The 17,043-nt window shown below is 35.0% G+C and overlaps 1 protein-coding gene across 1 annotated transcript in view; it reads right to left on the reverse strand.

Annotated features, from left to right (window-relative positions):
* Positions 1–12,395, reverse strand: part of MS3_00010514 (uncharacterized protein) — a gene marked incomplete at its 5' end in the record, with an annotated part of 131,838 nt that extends 119,443 nt beyond the window's left edge. The window contains 8 exons of the mRNA XM_051218890.1: positions 60–246; positions 3,626–4,999; positions 7,865–8,209; positions 9,807–9,960; positions 9,994–10,107; positions 11,924–12,189; positions 12,224–12,309; positions 12,348–12,395. Coding sequence (XP_051072719.1) covers positions 60–246; positions 3,626–4,999; positions 7,865–8,209; positions 9,807–9,960; positions 9,994–10,107; positions 11,924–12,189; positions 12,224–12,309; positions 12,348–12,395 — 2,574 coding nt within the window. The remainder of the gene's footprint in view (positions 1–59; positions 247–3,625; positions 5,000–7,864; positions 8,210–9,806; positions 9,961–9,993; positions 10,108–11,923; positions 12,190–12,223; positions 12,310–12,347) is intronic.
* Between the last annotated feature and the right edge of the window lie 4,648 nt (positions 12,396–17,043).

The following is a 17,043-nucleotide window of genomic DNA, read 5'->3' on the forward strand; positions in this document are numbered from 1 at the left end:
ATGACGAAATTGATGTTGATAACACACGGATATACACGGAATTATAACAAACGTTTTACCTTTGAATTCGATGTGTGTAGTAACTTTTCGGATTCATTTAAAATATCAAAAAATAAGCCAGCTGTGGAATACATCAAACGACTTTGTAATGGTTCGTATTCTTGTATTGACGATAATTGAATGTGATCACTGGAGACTGTTGAAGGACGATTCAACTGGACAGTTAAAATATTATTAACTAAACATCTATAATAATAATAATAACAGTAATAATAATAATAATAATAATAATAATAATAATAATAATAAGAAAGCTGAACAGTCAACAAAATTTATTTATTTATCACTAAAGAATTGAAATACAAGTAAACTTCTGTTAGCTTAGGTAATGCTGAAGTTATAAAATACTGTCAAGCACAAAAATTGAGCTCTGTAATCACACTTTTGGGTCGTTAAGACAACAACTAACCAAGTTTTCGTTTTAACTATTTGAAGAAGGAATACCAATTCCCTAAAGACTGCAAATACACATTCATGACGAGTGCCAACTAGTATGTAACAAATCCAATGTTTCCCGTCGATTATGTCTAACTACTTAATCAAACTCAAACCAGATGTCACATGTCAACTTGATTGATAGAATTCGACCAGATTCGACAAATACGATAATAATAACTACTAGGTGATTATACAGTGCAAATTCATAGTATGACCTTAATGCAATATCTCATTTGTTACTATGTCGTCAAGTTAATATAAATATTTTCCCTAACTGAATACATGAATATTATTAAGATTAACAGTGTTTTCATCACCACCTACCTACTTTAATAAATAATTATAAACTAGAAAGTTAATTATCCTCATTAAATTATTTGAATAATTACTAATAAACAATCCAATGGGAAGAAATTATGCTTGAATAAATATAGATGAATGGTAATCAAACCATAGTGCAAATTAAAAGTTCATCGGACAAGTAATAGGATAACACTAAGCTAGGTGGGTGAGACTATAATTTATGGACGAGCTTTGAACGACACCAAAGTGACGTCGATAACATCCACCTACTAACAACGACTATATAAGAGTTGTAAAACAGTGTGAAGAATTAGAATTATGATTTGCAGTTGATGTTTAGGGTTAGAAAATAGATTTAGGATTTTCATTACGAACTGACATAAGCTAAAATGCTAAAACGCTGAAATCCAAGACCTACTACCCCAAATCTGATTGGTTCATTCATAAATTATAGTGTCGCCACTCATTCGTTACAGTAAAATTTTGTCATCAGCACTATGTGAATAGTAAAAAACGCACCACTCTATATTCCACGTAATATGTTAAATTACTAATTGACTATGCAAAAGTAATTTGAATACTCAAACAAATTACAAGTTAATTAACATTCATTTCTACTCTTGATTGTTCACTTTTTATACGAAAAGTTATTTATAACTGGTACTATTTTGTATAGTAATAACAAATTCAATCACCTATAGATATTTATATATTGAGTAAGTCTATGGTTTTGCCTTCGGTAATACATTCTACAGTTAAGTTCATGAGTCAGTTAATGCTAGACCACCATGAAAAACCTAAAAGTACTGGATGACCATTCCGTCCTAGTTTGGGACTCCTCCTTAGCAGTGGGTATCCACGATCCTACTCGCAGGATTCGAACCCAATGCCTGTCTGTCTCACCGGCGAACGCTTAACCTCTAGACTACTGAGCCATCATCCAACGATATCAATATCTAACTTCAACCAATCCACGAAATTGCGCCACCATCCAGTACTTCCAGATTTTCCATGACGGTCTAGCATTAATTAACTCATGAACCCAACTATAAAATTACTAAAATCTCCACAAAACCACTCAATCTGATAATAAATTCTAATTCAATTAGTAAGTTCATTAAAATTGAATTATTTGAATATTTTGATGTCACATACTTTGTTCAAATTATTCATTGAGTTTAGTAATTATAAGAACATTCGTAAAGGAACTGATTTTCCATGGATTCATTACTCTTAAACACTAACAATAGATATACCTGTTTAAAATAAGCCATTTTCGATTAGACAATATGATATACTTTTTTTATATAACAATTTCAAGTTTTATTGCTAAATGATAAAAAAGAAAAGAAATTTGCTGAAAAAACTCGTAACTTAAGGCTACATTGAGGTAATCCGCATAGGATGCATATATGACAACAAGAGACTGATCAATTGTAGTCCTAAATAACAATAGGAAGATACAAATAAAACAATATCAAGTGAATTTAAACTTTACCCAATTGTACAAACAAGTGACTATCAGGACTTAGTAGCTAAGTGGATAACGCGAACGGTACTGAGTTTGAATTCCAGAGTGAATATCAAAACTCTGAGATTCATGTATATCCAGCTGACAAGATCCAAATAGAACGAAACGCACGTCCTGGATTTCATTGCTAGCCACTATCCCCATCTTTGCTTAAAAAAGCTTATGATTTATGGCTAATATCGAAGCAATCCACACAGGATACACATATACCAATAAGAGACTACTCAACAATAGGAAGATACGAGTAAAACAACAATACCAAGTGAATTTAATACTAAACCATAAATAATATTATTTATTTATTTTAACACATAGATATTGGTACAAGGAGGCACCAAATACATATTTCTCGACCGTTGTTGCTACCTTGACGTGGTGGTCGGGCTTGCCTATCGTGATAAAGCAACCGAGCTTTACTGGCTGGAACAACTGTTCCTCAAGGTCCTACCATGTTAGACAGGTCGGTTGAAGAGCGGTAAGACTAAAAGCAACAAACCCAAGGTCCGAAGGCGAAGTCGTACTGCTCACTGTACAGAGGTGTGACGGCAATAAGGTGCTTCCTTCAGACAACCGGCATAACAGTGATGCTGCCTTCCCACAAGGAGGGGTGGGGTTAGAAAATGTCGACCCTAAAAATGCACATCTCGCCTTATCCCACGGATATCTGTCTCCGACGGTAAGGTCTCAACAAGTACGGAGCTAACACAAAAATTACTCATAAAAAGGTCGTGTGTGACCGACCTCAAGCAGTTGTCCCTTGGGCACTACGGTCACGCTCTCAGGTCACTAAGACCACCTCTAATCCAATTTCCTTTTCAGGTACCTCCAGAAGAACCCTTCCACGATGTGGGCAACCGGGAAGTGGTAACCGCCCTCATACCTCTAACAGCACTCAAGGCTGAAATGCATATGCGCCACACAAATCTCATTTGATATGTGTGAGGGTTGTAATACTGCTCGGATGCCCAAATTAAAGCAGATGGTTTTCTTGGGGGGCCACACTCGGAGCCTTCGACCTGAAGGTCTGATCCACAAGACAGTGGAGCATCGTAAGGAGATGCAGTCCCATGGTAGCTGGTGACTAACAATTTGTTCATATGCCATTTGTTCCCGCACGATACTGGAGCCCATGTGCACCATTGGTTTGGAATCCGGCTAAAGCGGCGGAAATTCGCTTTTCGTCCTCTCAATTTCGTAAACATCATCCCCCGCCACGAGAAGGCAATGAGTAGGTCTTCCCTGGCAGAGGTTGCTGCTGATATAGAATATTTATATAATGAACAAATCATTTACCTTAACAAGTAATATGAATGATTCACATCATTTATATCCAATAGATTATCCATGAAATCATTGTATACTTTCCAATTATTTATATTAATGATTGAATCATTTATAATATAATGAATGGATTGAATTCTCAGTCTCATTAAATTCATAAGACATTCTAATATTAAATCATATTCATTGAAATCCATTGAATTGATTTCTTTCATTGGAATCATTACATCATTTATTATGTAATCCATTAATATGATAATAATATTAATATTATTATTCTCATTATTATTATTATTATTATTATTATTATTATTATATAATAGATTCAATTGTAATTGTATTTGCTTCAATAATTGAGAGAAAAATTTTATTTTTAATCTAGAAAATTTTGAATTATTTATAAATTGATAGAAAATTTGTTTTAATAAATTGAATCTTTGATTTTTAATTAAATTCATTAAAAATGTATAAATAATATCATAATAATAATAATTATAATAATAATAATTATTATTATTATTACTATTAGTATTATTATTACTATTATTAGTAGTAGCAGTAGGAAGAGGAGGAGGAGGAGGAGGAGTACTGAAATGATTCGAAATGAATGGTGATATTATGTAATATAATTTGAACAATAGATCAAATATCCATTGAACATATTGATCATTTAATAAATATATAGAAGAAATTGATGTGATATGTATATACATAAATTTTAATAATAAACAATAAATACTTGGTAGATTATTACTAATAGTAGTAGTAATATCATTGTTATTATTATTATTATTATTAACAAGTAATGTAGTAATGTTTGTTTGTGATATAAAACAATCTAATAAAACAATAAAATAAGGAAATTCATTATTTACAATTAAATCATTGTTTGTTTGTTTATTATGATGTAATAATTGTTTATCTAAATGATGAAGTTGATGAAATAAACTCATATAACAATAATAATAATCATTATTATTATTATTATTATTATTATCATCATCATATTGTGTATCCATAGTACAATGACAATCATTTACATTAGATGAACAATCATTCATGTATAATCCATTTGTAAATGGTAAATTCATTAAAAATTTATTCATTTCATAATGCCATTGATTGTCAATATAGAAATATTGAGGATTGATATGAATGAGATATGCAAGTGTATCAATTATGGTTATTTTGAAAGAAAAATATTGAATAAAATCTATGGAAATAAACCATTGAATTAAACATTTATCCAAATTTAATAATAAATTATTATGATTATTATTATTGATAATGAGAGGGAGATTTAAATGTTTACAATATTTTATACAATCATATATAATCGATAAATTTTCACAAATTATTAGCACAGTTACTAAGTGGGAATTATCTCTGAAAAGAAAAAAAAAGAACAATCAATAAAAAAAAGAAGAATTTTATTGATATTAGATATTTTGTAATTAAACAATTTGAAAATAAATAGAATTAAACGTTTATAAAAGATAACCAATGCATAATGATCTAATTGTGTTAATAGAGGAAAGTCGGTTACGTATAACGTAGGACCAGGCACATATATGCATTAGTCCAAGTTGCCATACCACATTAACACAAGAAGATGAACAACGAATGCATAGTAGTTACTCCAATGATAGTAATGTATAAAAGAAAGATTACATATAAGGATATAGTATAACAACAAAAATTTACTTCGCAAAAAGATATGAAACGATTTTAATCTCATAGTTTAAGGAAAGATAGAGAGTGTATACACCTACACTATTGTGATCGATTCTGAGCCATTTCACCAAGAGTCTACAACCATTAGTTACGATAGTCACGCGGACCCCAACCAAGTAGTCTGTATATACCAACATGGCTCAGACTAGAAGTTAGTGACTTTGTGGACTGATGCCACGTTTTGGTTTGGCCGCCCCAAACTTTCTTCCAACCATTCCCAACACTAGTCAGCATTGTGTATCGTGGTAATCGGTGTTTGGGCATACGTAACACGTGGCCCAACCATCTCAGTCGATAAAGTTTCACAACTTCATCAACTTATTTTCTATCATTCCCTAATACCTTGAGTCCAACCTCACTATTACTTACCCGCTGATTTCAGCAGATGCGAGCAATATTTCTAAATTATCTGCGGTCAAATACTAGTAACTTACGAGTATTCTCTACCCTTAATGGTCACGTTTCACAGCCGTAAAGTAGAACAGAACGAACTGCCGTGCAGTATACTCGTCCTTTTATCGATAGACGGATATCTGGCCTCCGCCATAGGTGACGTAAGTTGGCAAAAGCCAAACGAATGCGAGCTGAGATTTCATCATACACTAACCCATACCATACCACATAAGCATAGAGAAAAAATTGTCGATTCAAATCCCATAGTGGTATAGGTAGTAGAAATATAAGCAGTAATTGGAAAGATCGAAAAATGGGTATTTAAATACCTTTAAGATAAAACTGTGGATGTTAATATGGAATAGTGTCACAGTGTATAAAGTACTCAACATGAAAAGTTATTTTGTCTCATATACATCAATTAGAGAAACAATCAAGTATCGTTTCGATTAAATTCTTAAAATACAAACCTATGTAAGTGGTAAACTTTATAAAATATTGTTTTGATCAAATACTTTATTAAAAATCGATCGACCAAAATCACTAAAACTCAATTACGAAATCATTCCAAGTACATTACATCGCTCTTCATTACTTACTTAGTTACTTACTTACGCCTGCTACTCCTCGTGGAGGAGCATAGGCCGCCCACTAGCACTCTCCATATAACCCTGTCCTGAGCAATCCTTTTCAGCTCTTTCCAGTTGTTATTCATCCTTTTCATATCTGCTTTTATTTCCCGATATAATGTGTTCTTTTCTGTCTTCATTACATCATATACTTTTGTTCTACTATTGCTTTCAATCGATTATATCATTATCAGAATGTGTTTTGTGGAGATTTTTAGAAATTTTCACAGATTGAACTCATGAGTCAGTTGAAGCTAGACCACCGTTGAAAACCTGGAAGCACTGGACGGCCGTTTCGTCCTAGTATGGGACCCCTCAGCAGTGCGCATCCACGACCCCGCACCACCCGGGGCTCGAACCCAGGACCTACTGGCTTCGCGCGCGGGCACTTAACCATTAGACCACTGAGCCGGCATCCAACGGTGTTAATGTCTAACTTCAACCAATCCACGAAGTTGCGCTACCGTACACCATTGTGTTCAGTGAGTTCCTATCTCACAACAGACCTGGTTCAATCTGTGAAAATTTCTAAAAATCTCCACAAAACACATTCTGATAATAATAATCACCTGCTCACTAGTGACTGACTTCAGGAGACACTTCTGGAGTTCTAGTGAGAAGTCGTTACCAGTGGAGTTCAACCAGGTCTGTTGTGAGATAGGAACTCACTGAAGACAATGGTGTACGGTAGCGCAACTTCGTGGATTGGTTGAAGTTAGACATTAACACCGTTGGATGCCGGCTCAGTGGTCTAATGGTTAAGTGCTCGCGCGCGGAGCCAGTAGGTCCTGGGTTCGAGCCCCGGGTGGTGCGGGGTCGTGGATGCGCACTGCTGAGGGGTCCCATACTAGGACGAAACGGCCGTCCAGTGCTTCCAGGTTTTCAACGGTGGTCTAGATTATATCATTACTTACCACTTATAACTATCTTCTAAATCAGTAATCTTATCTTAACTAACTGAGTTTTGTTTACTTTATTCTTATTTATTATTAGAGTGTATTTATATTGAGCAATCGCTTATATCCAAGTCATTAGGGTTTTGTTACTACCGTATTGTTATCAAATGTTCTTCCATATTAAATACATATTTGTAATATTCTTTACTTAATCTTATAAAACACAAATACATAAACATTTTTCCAGTTAAATTCGTCATTAATTCCTTTTGAATTCTTGTTCTCGTTCTCTCCAAGATATAGTAATATCACTACTAATATTAATACTAATAATACCGATGATAGTAATAAGACCAAACATGAAGTTGGTTACTAGTTAGTGATAATACAGTCCGTTGTTAAAATACTTGATTACTGAAGCTAGAAAACTATTAGTCAAATTTGAACCAAGAGCTCTGTTATTGAAGGACAAATACTTTAACCACTAGGACATCGCTCCACACACACACAAAACATTTACATCCTAAACTTTACAAAGAATCACTGGTAATTGGTATCGTTACAACCCCAGGTTAGAAAATATCACTTAATTTACTTACTTAGTCCTAATAAACTTTTCATAAATCGAAATAATGACATTTTCTAGTTCTGTTAAAATATTAATATTGAATGTTGCTAATATATCACTGTATTGAATTGAATATTCTTCATTCATATGTATGATAAACTGGATCATATTGATATATTGACAAAGAATAGTCAGTATATGAGGATATGTGCAGAATTCAGGAAGTTCAGTAGTCATATGCTTTGTTAAATAAATCCTCAACACATCTATATTTGAACAATTCGAATGCTTAGGAGACAGAACATGTTGATGAGGAATTGATATAGACTTTGAACAATCAAAAAGATGATGTTCAGTAGGTGATATGTCATTTTCACTAAAAAAGATATGGAATAAATCATTCCGATGGGTTTTTATTAAAACATAATGGTTCAATATAAACTATGAAAAGTTTCTACACATACCGCAATTTTATAACACATAATCACTATTAAAGCAGGCAACTATCATTACACTGAATACAATACAAATATTTATTTTAAATTTTCATATCACAAACTTACTTTGGTTAGACAACCACTGAAAGTAGTGCACATCTGCTTTGTCCTAGCATAGCACTCCTTGGAAATGAGTAACCAAAAACCTACCACAGATTGAATTCGTGACATTCAGACCTCATAATAAGCTTCTAACCTTTAGACTATTGAATTGAATTACAAGTAAAAATCATTGGATACCATTAAGTGTCGACAAAATATTAAAATAACTTTCAAATTTTTACTTACCTGAGTAAATTAATGCGCCTTAAAGGTAACTAATTACTGAAAATTTACGAAATAAGATTACGTCATCCGGAACCTGGAACGATGTTGTATGTTACCAATAACATGTGTATCTTAAGATTTAAACGCTTCGTTCTCACTAGATTACACTCTAAGTAACATTAGACGTAAAGCGCTGACTACTTCTCTAAGTTAGAGAAGGCATGAGTAAAGTTTAAACCATTTAGAGGAAAAAATAGAGCTAATCGTATAGCAGAGATACAAACACGGCCATGTCACATCTAATCTTGAATTAAAGGGAGGATAGCATTACGATAACGCGATTAATTTATATTGTATCAATAATGTACCAAACTACATAAGAATAAAATAGAAATTCAGTACCTAACTCTAAATCTTAGGAATATTACAACCTATCATTCATAAAGCATAACATTTTTCAAGGTAAACAAAGCAGGGCAGAAAAAAATCTATGCAGAAATAATCACTGGAAAGCATCCGTTGCTTGATACGTTTCGAGTGTTTGGTAGAAAACGAAACAAAAAACGATAGGCGTTGTGCAACCGATACTGAACATTTCAAACTCCTCTTTGTTCAAATTTGAAAAATCATCTTATTTATCAGAAGGGGTTTTGTGGAGATTGTAGTAATTCCAATAGTTGAGATAATGAGTCAATTGAAGCTAGACCGAAATGGAAAACCGGGAAGCACTGGGCGGCCGTTTCGTCCTATTGTAAGACTTCTTAGCAGTGCGCATCCCCAACAACGCCTCTCGAGATCCGAACCCAGGACCTATCAGTCATGGAGTTCTAGTGAGAAGCAGTGATCAGTGGAGTTCAACTGGATCTGTTGTGAGATAGTAACTCACTGATGACAATGATGGATGTGTCGCTCAGTTTCGTGGATTGGTTGAAGTTCGACATTAACACCGTTGGGTGCCGGTTAGCTCAGTGGTCAAGTGGTTTCGCGCTCGTGCGCGAGATTGATAGGTCCTGGGTTCGAATCTCGCGAGATGAGATGGTGGATGCACACTGCTGAGGAGTCCCACAATAAAACGAGTTGGCCGTTCAGTGGTTCCAGGTTTTCAATGGTGGTCTAGCTTCAATTGACTCATGGTCTCAACTATTAGAAGCATCTTATTCACATTTGAGGAATATATATGGACGGTAAACACAAAGAAAATATACTTACTGTTCAAAATCAGGAAAGATATTATTGAAATTGACTCTTTCAATCGATTTTTTGAAATGTGATGAGGTAATATTTCTTTTGATTGCAGATTTATACTGGCGCTTTCTAGTTTTTAAAGGAAATTGATCTATAGAATTTGCATCCGTAATAAAATCTGAATATGAGACATCATCTTGAAAAGAACTACCTTTCTCTTCATATTTACAGATGGTTTTCAAATCTAAGGCGTCCTTATAGCACCTGCAATTATATTTCCTACTGAAATCACAGCTCGACGAGAAAATTCGATGTCTATGTGAATCTAGAACAAGATACAATTACTTTAAGTTACGTATTTTAAAAAGAATACGTTTGCTGGAAAGAAATTTGAACAACACAACTTTTAGGTGAGAATAGATGTGATGCATAATGAGCTGTTAGGGAATAATATTCCTTACGAGAATAATATTTTTGAAACCTGACACCAAAGTGCTAGTCAATTATAAACAAGAACATGGCAAACATGTGCACCATCCTCATCTTGCTATATTACGCTGTCAAAGAAAAATAGAATTGTCAATGTCAGTATCAAATTAGACGAATTGTACCAAAGCATAAGTAATAAGTGACTTCTGGAGGGATAATCTCCCTTTAGTGGTCTAAATATGAAGGAAACGCTGAAAGTCCAAATTTCGTCTCACAGTTCAAGATACATTCCTTTTAGAGAAAATGAAATAAGTCGAAAAAGTTGGGATGGATGCATAAACAATAAATCTGAGTCTTGATAGCCACTTGCTTGTGCAATGGGGTGAAGTTTAATTCCCTTGATATTGCTTAGCTCAGTAGCTAAGTGGATAACGCGGTCGCGTTTGAAGCGAACGGTACTGAGTTCGAGTCCCACAGTGAACATCAACTTTGAGATGCAGGTACATCCAGATGACGAGTCCCAAATAGGACGAAACGCGCGTTCTGGATTCTACTGCTAGACACTATCCATCTTTGCTTATAATGCTTGCAAATTAAGGCGATATCGAGGCGTACTCACAGTATGCACATATGCCAATAAGAGACTGATTAATTTCAGTCCTAAAACATCAATGGGAATATTCAAGTAAAACAATATCAAGTGAATCATGGATAGGGTGATATCAATAACCAACAGCCAGAAGTGATTAAAGTTTACGAAAAGGGAAGAAGAAATTCGGCTGTGTTTAGAGACGTTCAATATATACAAAGTGGTTAGTGTACTGAACTACTACTCTTCCAGTGGCTTTGAAAATCGTTGGCATATCACAAATCCGAAACGTTTCATGCTTATTTGTAGAGAAGAAAGCTTTGAGAATTTATAAATTGTTGTTAAAAGCGCTCAGAAGAACCAGACTTTAGAGATTTCTATCAGACAAGATTGTTTGATTTCTACATCCTGAAGAACTGATTTCACTATGAAGTAGACGAAATACAAAGTTCGTGATAATACCCACTATGCTATAAGGTGCAGTCAGTATATGTTACTGTTGTATCAATATTATACGTAAATCATTCTAAACACTATTGCTGATCATTTGTGTCGACATTCGAAGGACCAGTTGGAAGTTCATATAAATAAATTGAAATCAAGAATGATTGACAATAAGACATAGCATATCATTAGGCATGATTTAACTGTCATTCCGTTTAGCATATTAAAAAGACATGTACACAGCAAAACTAAAGACCATCCCCATGATGCATTTTATCGGTTATACAACAGATTTAATACAGTAACTTTAGGCATTTTTACCAACAATGTCTACAACGTTCCAAATGTATTTGAAAATTAAAAGTGAAAAAACAATAGATAGTCATGATCTGTAGCCTATTTTTAGTATACAATGACAATACGACATGTCGTAAACAACAAAATAGTTTTTATATGTAGTGAATTTACACATCCTTAAAGTCTCAGCATTTAAAGTTATATTTTACTTTATAATCTCAACACTAAACTAATGTGCAGAAACATGAATTTATTTGACTGGTGTGACGCATTGTTTCTTCGTCTAATTCTTTGATAACTTGTAATCAATAATAAAAAATTTAATCACACAAACATATTTCATTAGTACAGTTTTTTGGCTTAGACGTGATTTTTAACCTACCACTGATAATTTCCTTGCATATAAGTTGCACAGTTGATGATAGTATGTGTAAGCTGCAAAGATAACATGATGGAGAGTAGTAGCCATCACACTGAGTATAATCTAAACAAAAAGCATCCACTTCCAAACACGAAAGTATGAAAATCATTTTGTATAATACAGTAAGATCAGGAAATCCCGAACTCGATTTTAAGCACTGAAAATTGAGCGAATGTTTATAGTTCACCAATTGAAATAATAGAAAGTCCCTGAAGCAGGTCACGTATCTAAAATAGAATAGTAAACTCTGACTATATTTACTTAAATGGAATTTCAAATGTCCCGAGTCGGCGACTAATAAAATTGTATAATAAAGTCACAAATTCTTCCAAATTATAATCAGACAACTAAAATACAAGTCAGATAAAGAATTCATTAGATATACGTATGAAGAATTTTTTAACTTCCAAAAACATTCCAAAACAGTATTCATGGTAATTTAGTAGGTTTAAACGCTCCTAATAATAATAATCGACTAAAATTTTCATTTGAAGGTCACCATCTGCATATGTATATACCGCCTGGACTTCAGGGTCATATAAATTTCATATACTGCAAATAATCCTAAACAATATAGAAACACTTCGAGGGTTGTTTCCCACTTCGATTTCAGAAGAGTAGTCAGAATGGAATTTGTGTGAGGATGACAATAGGCTTACGGGTTGTGTTATTTTTTTCTAGCAAGCGTCTGAAAGCGTGTGGCCTCTCAAATCAGTAAATTTAAGGAGTGGACACCACTCCTCGGGTACCAGTAAGTGTCAGCGGGCCTTATCCAAAACATCAGGCACTTGGGTTACTGGATGTTCAACAGCTCACCGATACCCGTCAATATCACGGAAAACCAACGTGCAACTGTTAACTACACATCACGAATCGGCCAATGTATCAGTGGTCTCACTATGTTCCTTGTTCTTACTCATGCTAAAATATTCCCTAATCTCATCCTTTGTGCTGTACAGTCATCAAAGCAACCGTAGTACCTGGATACGACAAAGAATAATTCACTTTAGGCACTAACCGCCGTTTGGCCTAACTGGAGTAGGCCCCGATTCAACCGACAAGGATAATCTACGTTAGTGATCTGTAACGAGTTCTTGGTTTGAAAACCAATATGCCGCTGTTACTCTATTCTTTTACAGCTTTCGCAAATGCTTAGTATGTCCTCTGTTTTATCCTGATTCGGTAGGAAGAAAATAAGAGGATATATCAGGTTCAAAATCATTTCTTAGTACTCTATACATCAAAATCATCGATAAGACAGGGCAAAAAGATTTAGCTTCTCAAGCCGTTCTTTATGTGCTGGAATTGCATCCTCTGTACCTTTTCCAAGATAATTGAGTCGTTTTTCAAATAAGAGCTCGCAGCCTGAACTCAATTCACAAGTTTAGATCTCATCAAAGTTGTACATACTATAGTGAAAAATTTAGTGCTTAACTTGGTAATTATCTGCCTTGGGGCTCATATGACTCTAAACCACTTAACATATAAAACTCAAGATCACCCTGAGCAAAACCAAATCGACCATATCTACATCAACAAAAAGCTCAGGAGGACGGTGGAAACGTGAGAACTGACAAACGCAACAAATTCAAGATAGTCCTCAGCATTAGATTCCAGGCCTTTAACGATCTACTCAGTGGAGAGGGAACTACTGTAGAGGGCAACTAAAAAGGGTTAAAAGTGGCAATCACCTCCACATGTTGTGAGGTTCTGGGCCACAAGAACCACAATCACTAGGATTGGATCACTGTTGATACACCGGATAAGATTCGAGAAAGAAGGAACAAGAAGGCAACAATCAATACTAGCCGAACAAGAGAAGAAAAAGTCAAGGCACAAGCTGAATACACAGAAGTAAAGAAGCAAGTGGTGAGGAGTATCAGAACCAACGAACGCAAATATGCGGAAGATCTAGCAATGACGGTGGAAAAGGCTGCAAGAGAAGGAAACATGAGAGAACTGTATGACACGACAAATAAACTCGCTGCAAATCACCGTAAACCAGAACGACCAGTGAAAAGCAAAGAAGGCGAGGTAATCACCAACATTGAAGAGCAACAAAGCAGGTGGGTAGAACACTTCAAAGAACTCTTCAATCGACCAGCCCCACTGAACCCACCCCACATCGAAGCAGCACCCATGGACCTCCCAACCGATGTTGGCCCACCAACAATTGAAGAATTCAGAATGGTCATCAGACAAATCAAGAGTGGCAAAGTAGCAGGAACAGACAACATTCCAGCAGAGGCACTGAAAGCAGTAAATGCAATGATACTCCACTCTTCAGCTACATTTGGGATAAAGAACAAGTACCAACAGATTGGAAAGAAGAACACCTGATCAAGATACTAAAGAAATGTGATATCAGCAGGTGCGATAACTACAGAGGCATCATGCTTCTCTCAATACCGGGAAAAGTCTTCAACAGAGTATTGTTAAACAGAATGAAGGACTCCGTAGAAAGCCCAACTTCGAGACCAACAGTCAGGATTCCGTAAACATAGATCGTGTACAGACCGAATCGCAACTCTACGGATCATTGTGGAACAATCAATTGAATGGAGTTCATCACTCTGCATCAAATTCATTGACTACGCAAAAGCATTTGAGAACGTGGACAGGACAACACTATGCAGGCTTCTTAGACACTACAGCGTAGCTGATAAGTTAGTCAAGATCATACAGAATTCCTATGATGGATTAAAGTGCAAAATTGTGCATGGAGGACAATTGACAGACTCGTTCGATGTAAAGACCGGTGTCGGGCAAGGTTACTTACTCTCACCCTTCCTCTTCTCCTTGTGATCGAACGGATCATCATCAACATCTAGGGGGATGAATGGGATATAGTGAACATCTAGGATGCAGTTGGACGATCTAGACTTCTCAGACGATCGAGCTCTTCTATCTTACACGCAACATTAATTGCAGGAGAATACGACTAGTGTAGCAGCAGCAGGTATCAACATATGCTAAGGGAAAAGCAAGATTCTCCGATACAACACAGCATGCAACAATCGAACCACACTTGACGGAGAAGATTTGGAAGATGTAAAAGACTTTACATATCTGAGCAGGATCGACAGAGCAAAAGCAGCATATCTACAATCGGAGAATCTCTGTAACCCAAAACAATCGTCAACCAACACCAAGGTTAGAATTTGACTGAGGTATGAATCTATACTGCGTGTGTCAATACTAGAGTAATGAAATGAATCAAAGGAGGTATTTAATCACTTCTGAATATGGACATCACTTTCCGAAACCATGGATAGAGGCATACTGCCATTAGAAAAGCTCAATCCAATAAACTCTGAAATGCAGAGTTTGTCACCATCAATGGCGAAACGAACAGTAGTTCCTCTGACTGACTGGATGTGTTCAATTTTACCGCATCAATCAAGTACGAAAGAATTATTAGTTCGTAAAGCACTACGCAAACCTTATAAACTTACGGAAGATCAAGAGAAAACTATTTTGAGCTTCCAGATATTGATATTTGTTTCATCAGTCCCAAGTAACCGAAATTCTTTGCGTCTTCATCTTCTCTTACCGAGAGAAGTGCAAGTCATAGTACAGAATTTCCCAAACTTCTTATTGTTGCTTAAGGAATAAGCGGTAATGTATTTGTAGTGACTCACATTTATCACGAGAACACGACTGGTTTAATAAAAACAATTATTATTATAACCAACTGTACCAGTGTTTGTTTTAACGTGCTTTTGTTTGACTGTGCTAATGACAGCTATTTTGTGCTTCCATTCTTATACTTACACTCCGATTGTAACTTCGCGCGAATTGGCACGGGCTGGCGGGTAAGCCACGGATTTTCGCGCACACGTTACATATTGTCGTGGATTTTTTGTGTCGTTATTTATCAGCTATTAACAGGCTTTTTTGCATGACACATCAATTTCTGTATTGCTAGTGCTTGTAACATAGTTTTTATTCCAATTTATTGGCAGTTTGACGTATTTCTTGCTCACCACGTAAGTAAATCTGAAGTTAGCTTAATATAGTTATTTGTAACAATACAAACTCAAGCAAGTAAAGTTCACCGTGTTTCTGGTCAAAAAATACATCACAGATTGAGTTTTCATGAAAATGAACCGTAAAATCTTTTACATATGGTTCACCTCCTTGATTGCGGTGACGGTGAACATGGATGTCGGTAGTTGTTTATAAAATGTAAGTAGAAGCAATCAAGCGTTAACCTAATTGTGAATATTATATAACTTGTTTGTATTTAGCCATAAAAAGTTATATCCATTAGAGGTACCATTGTTTTGTACTGAAGTGACATAATTATGTAACGTATCTGAGAAAAAAAATATGTGAGTAACAATTGACGTTTATAGTGTTGTCCAGCGGCTTTCTGAACGTCTGCAGTAATAGTGTATAACACCACATCAAGTAGGAACAAAATCTTCATGATTAAAACGATCGGTGTTTTTTGTGAGAATGGTGACACAACCATGTTTTTTAGTTAATACTGATTTGTGAGGTGTCTGTTATAGGGTTCACAAATGAGTTATTATATACTCTTCACTCCGTTTCGGTAATACAGTTGTTGTGTTACTTAGGAAGTTATGAATGAATGTCACTACTTGTTAATAAAAGACTTATAGGCACAGTCTATTACTTGCTATTTGAATAACTTATTGAATATGATACTGAGAACAAAGTTTAATTGTTTGTCTCAAAACGGATTTGTCGTTTTTCAGAATAGTATGAAGCTTATGGAATTTAGGATTACGGAAGATCGTGTGGAAAACCGGTTTACAAGTTTACGATAACTGTTTTATATTGCCTTCTGCTATGCTCATTCATCTAATGAATTATTTAAATATAAATATAACAACCATACGCAGTGTTTTATATTATAAATCCTGTAATTTTGTATAATTATGGTCTAAATAAAGCCAAAACAAATATTGACGCAGAATCATGTGACTGCATTACATTTCGTGGTTTCTCATAAGTTGCATGCAACTGAATATGCATTATAATTTAAGATTGAGGGAAGAAATAGTATGAAAGATAATAGAAAGCAAAGAATTGGAATGACCTAGGTTATCAAT

Source organism: Schistosoma haematobium, chromosome ZW (genome assembly GCF_000699445.3).
Source record: "Schistosoma haematobium chromosome ZW, whole genome shotgun sequence".
Taxonomy (NCBI): domain Eukaryota; kingdom Metazoa; phylum Platyhelminthes; class Trematoda; order Strigeidida; family Schistosomatidae; genus Schistosoma; species Schistosoma haematobium.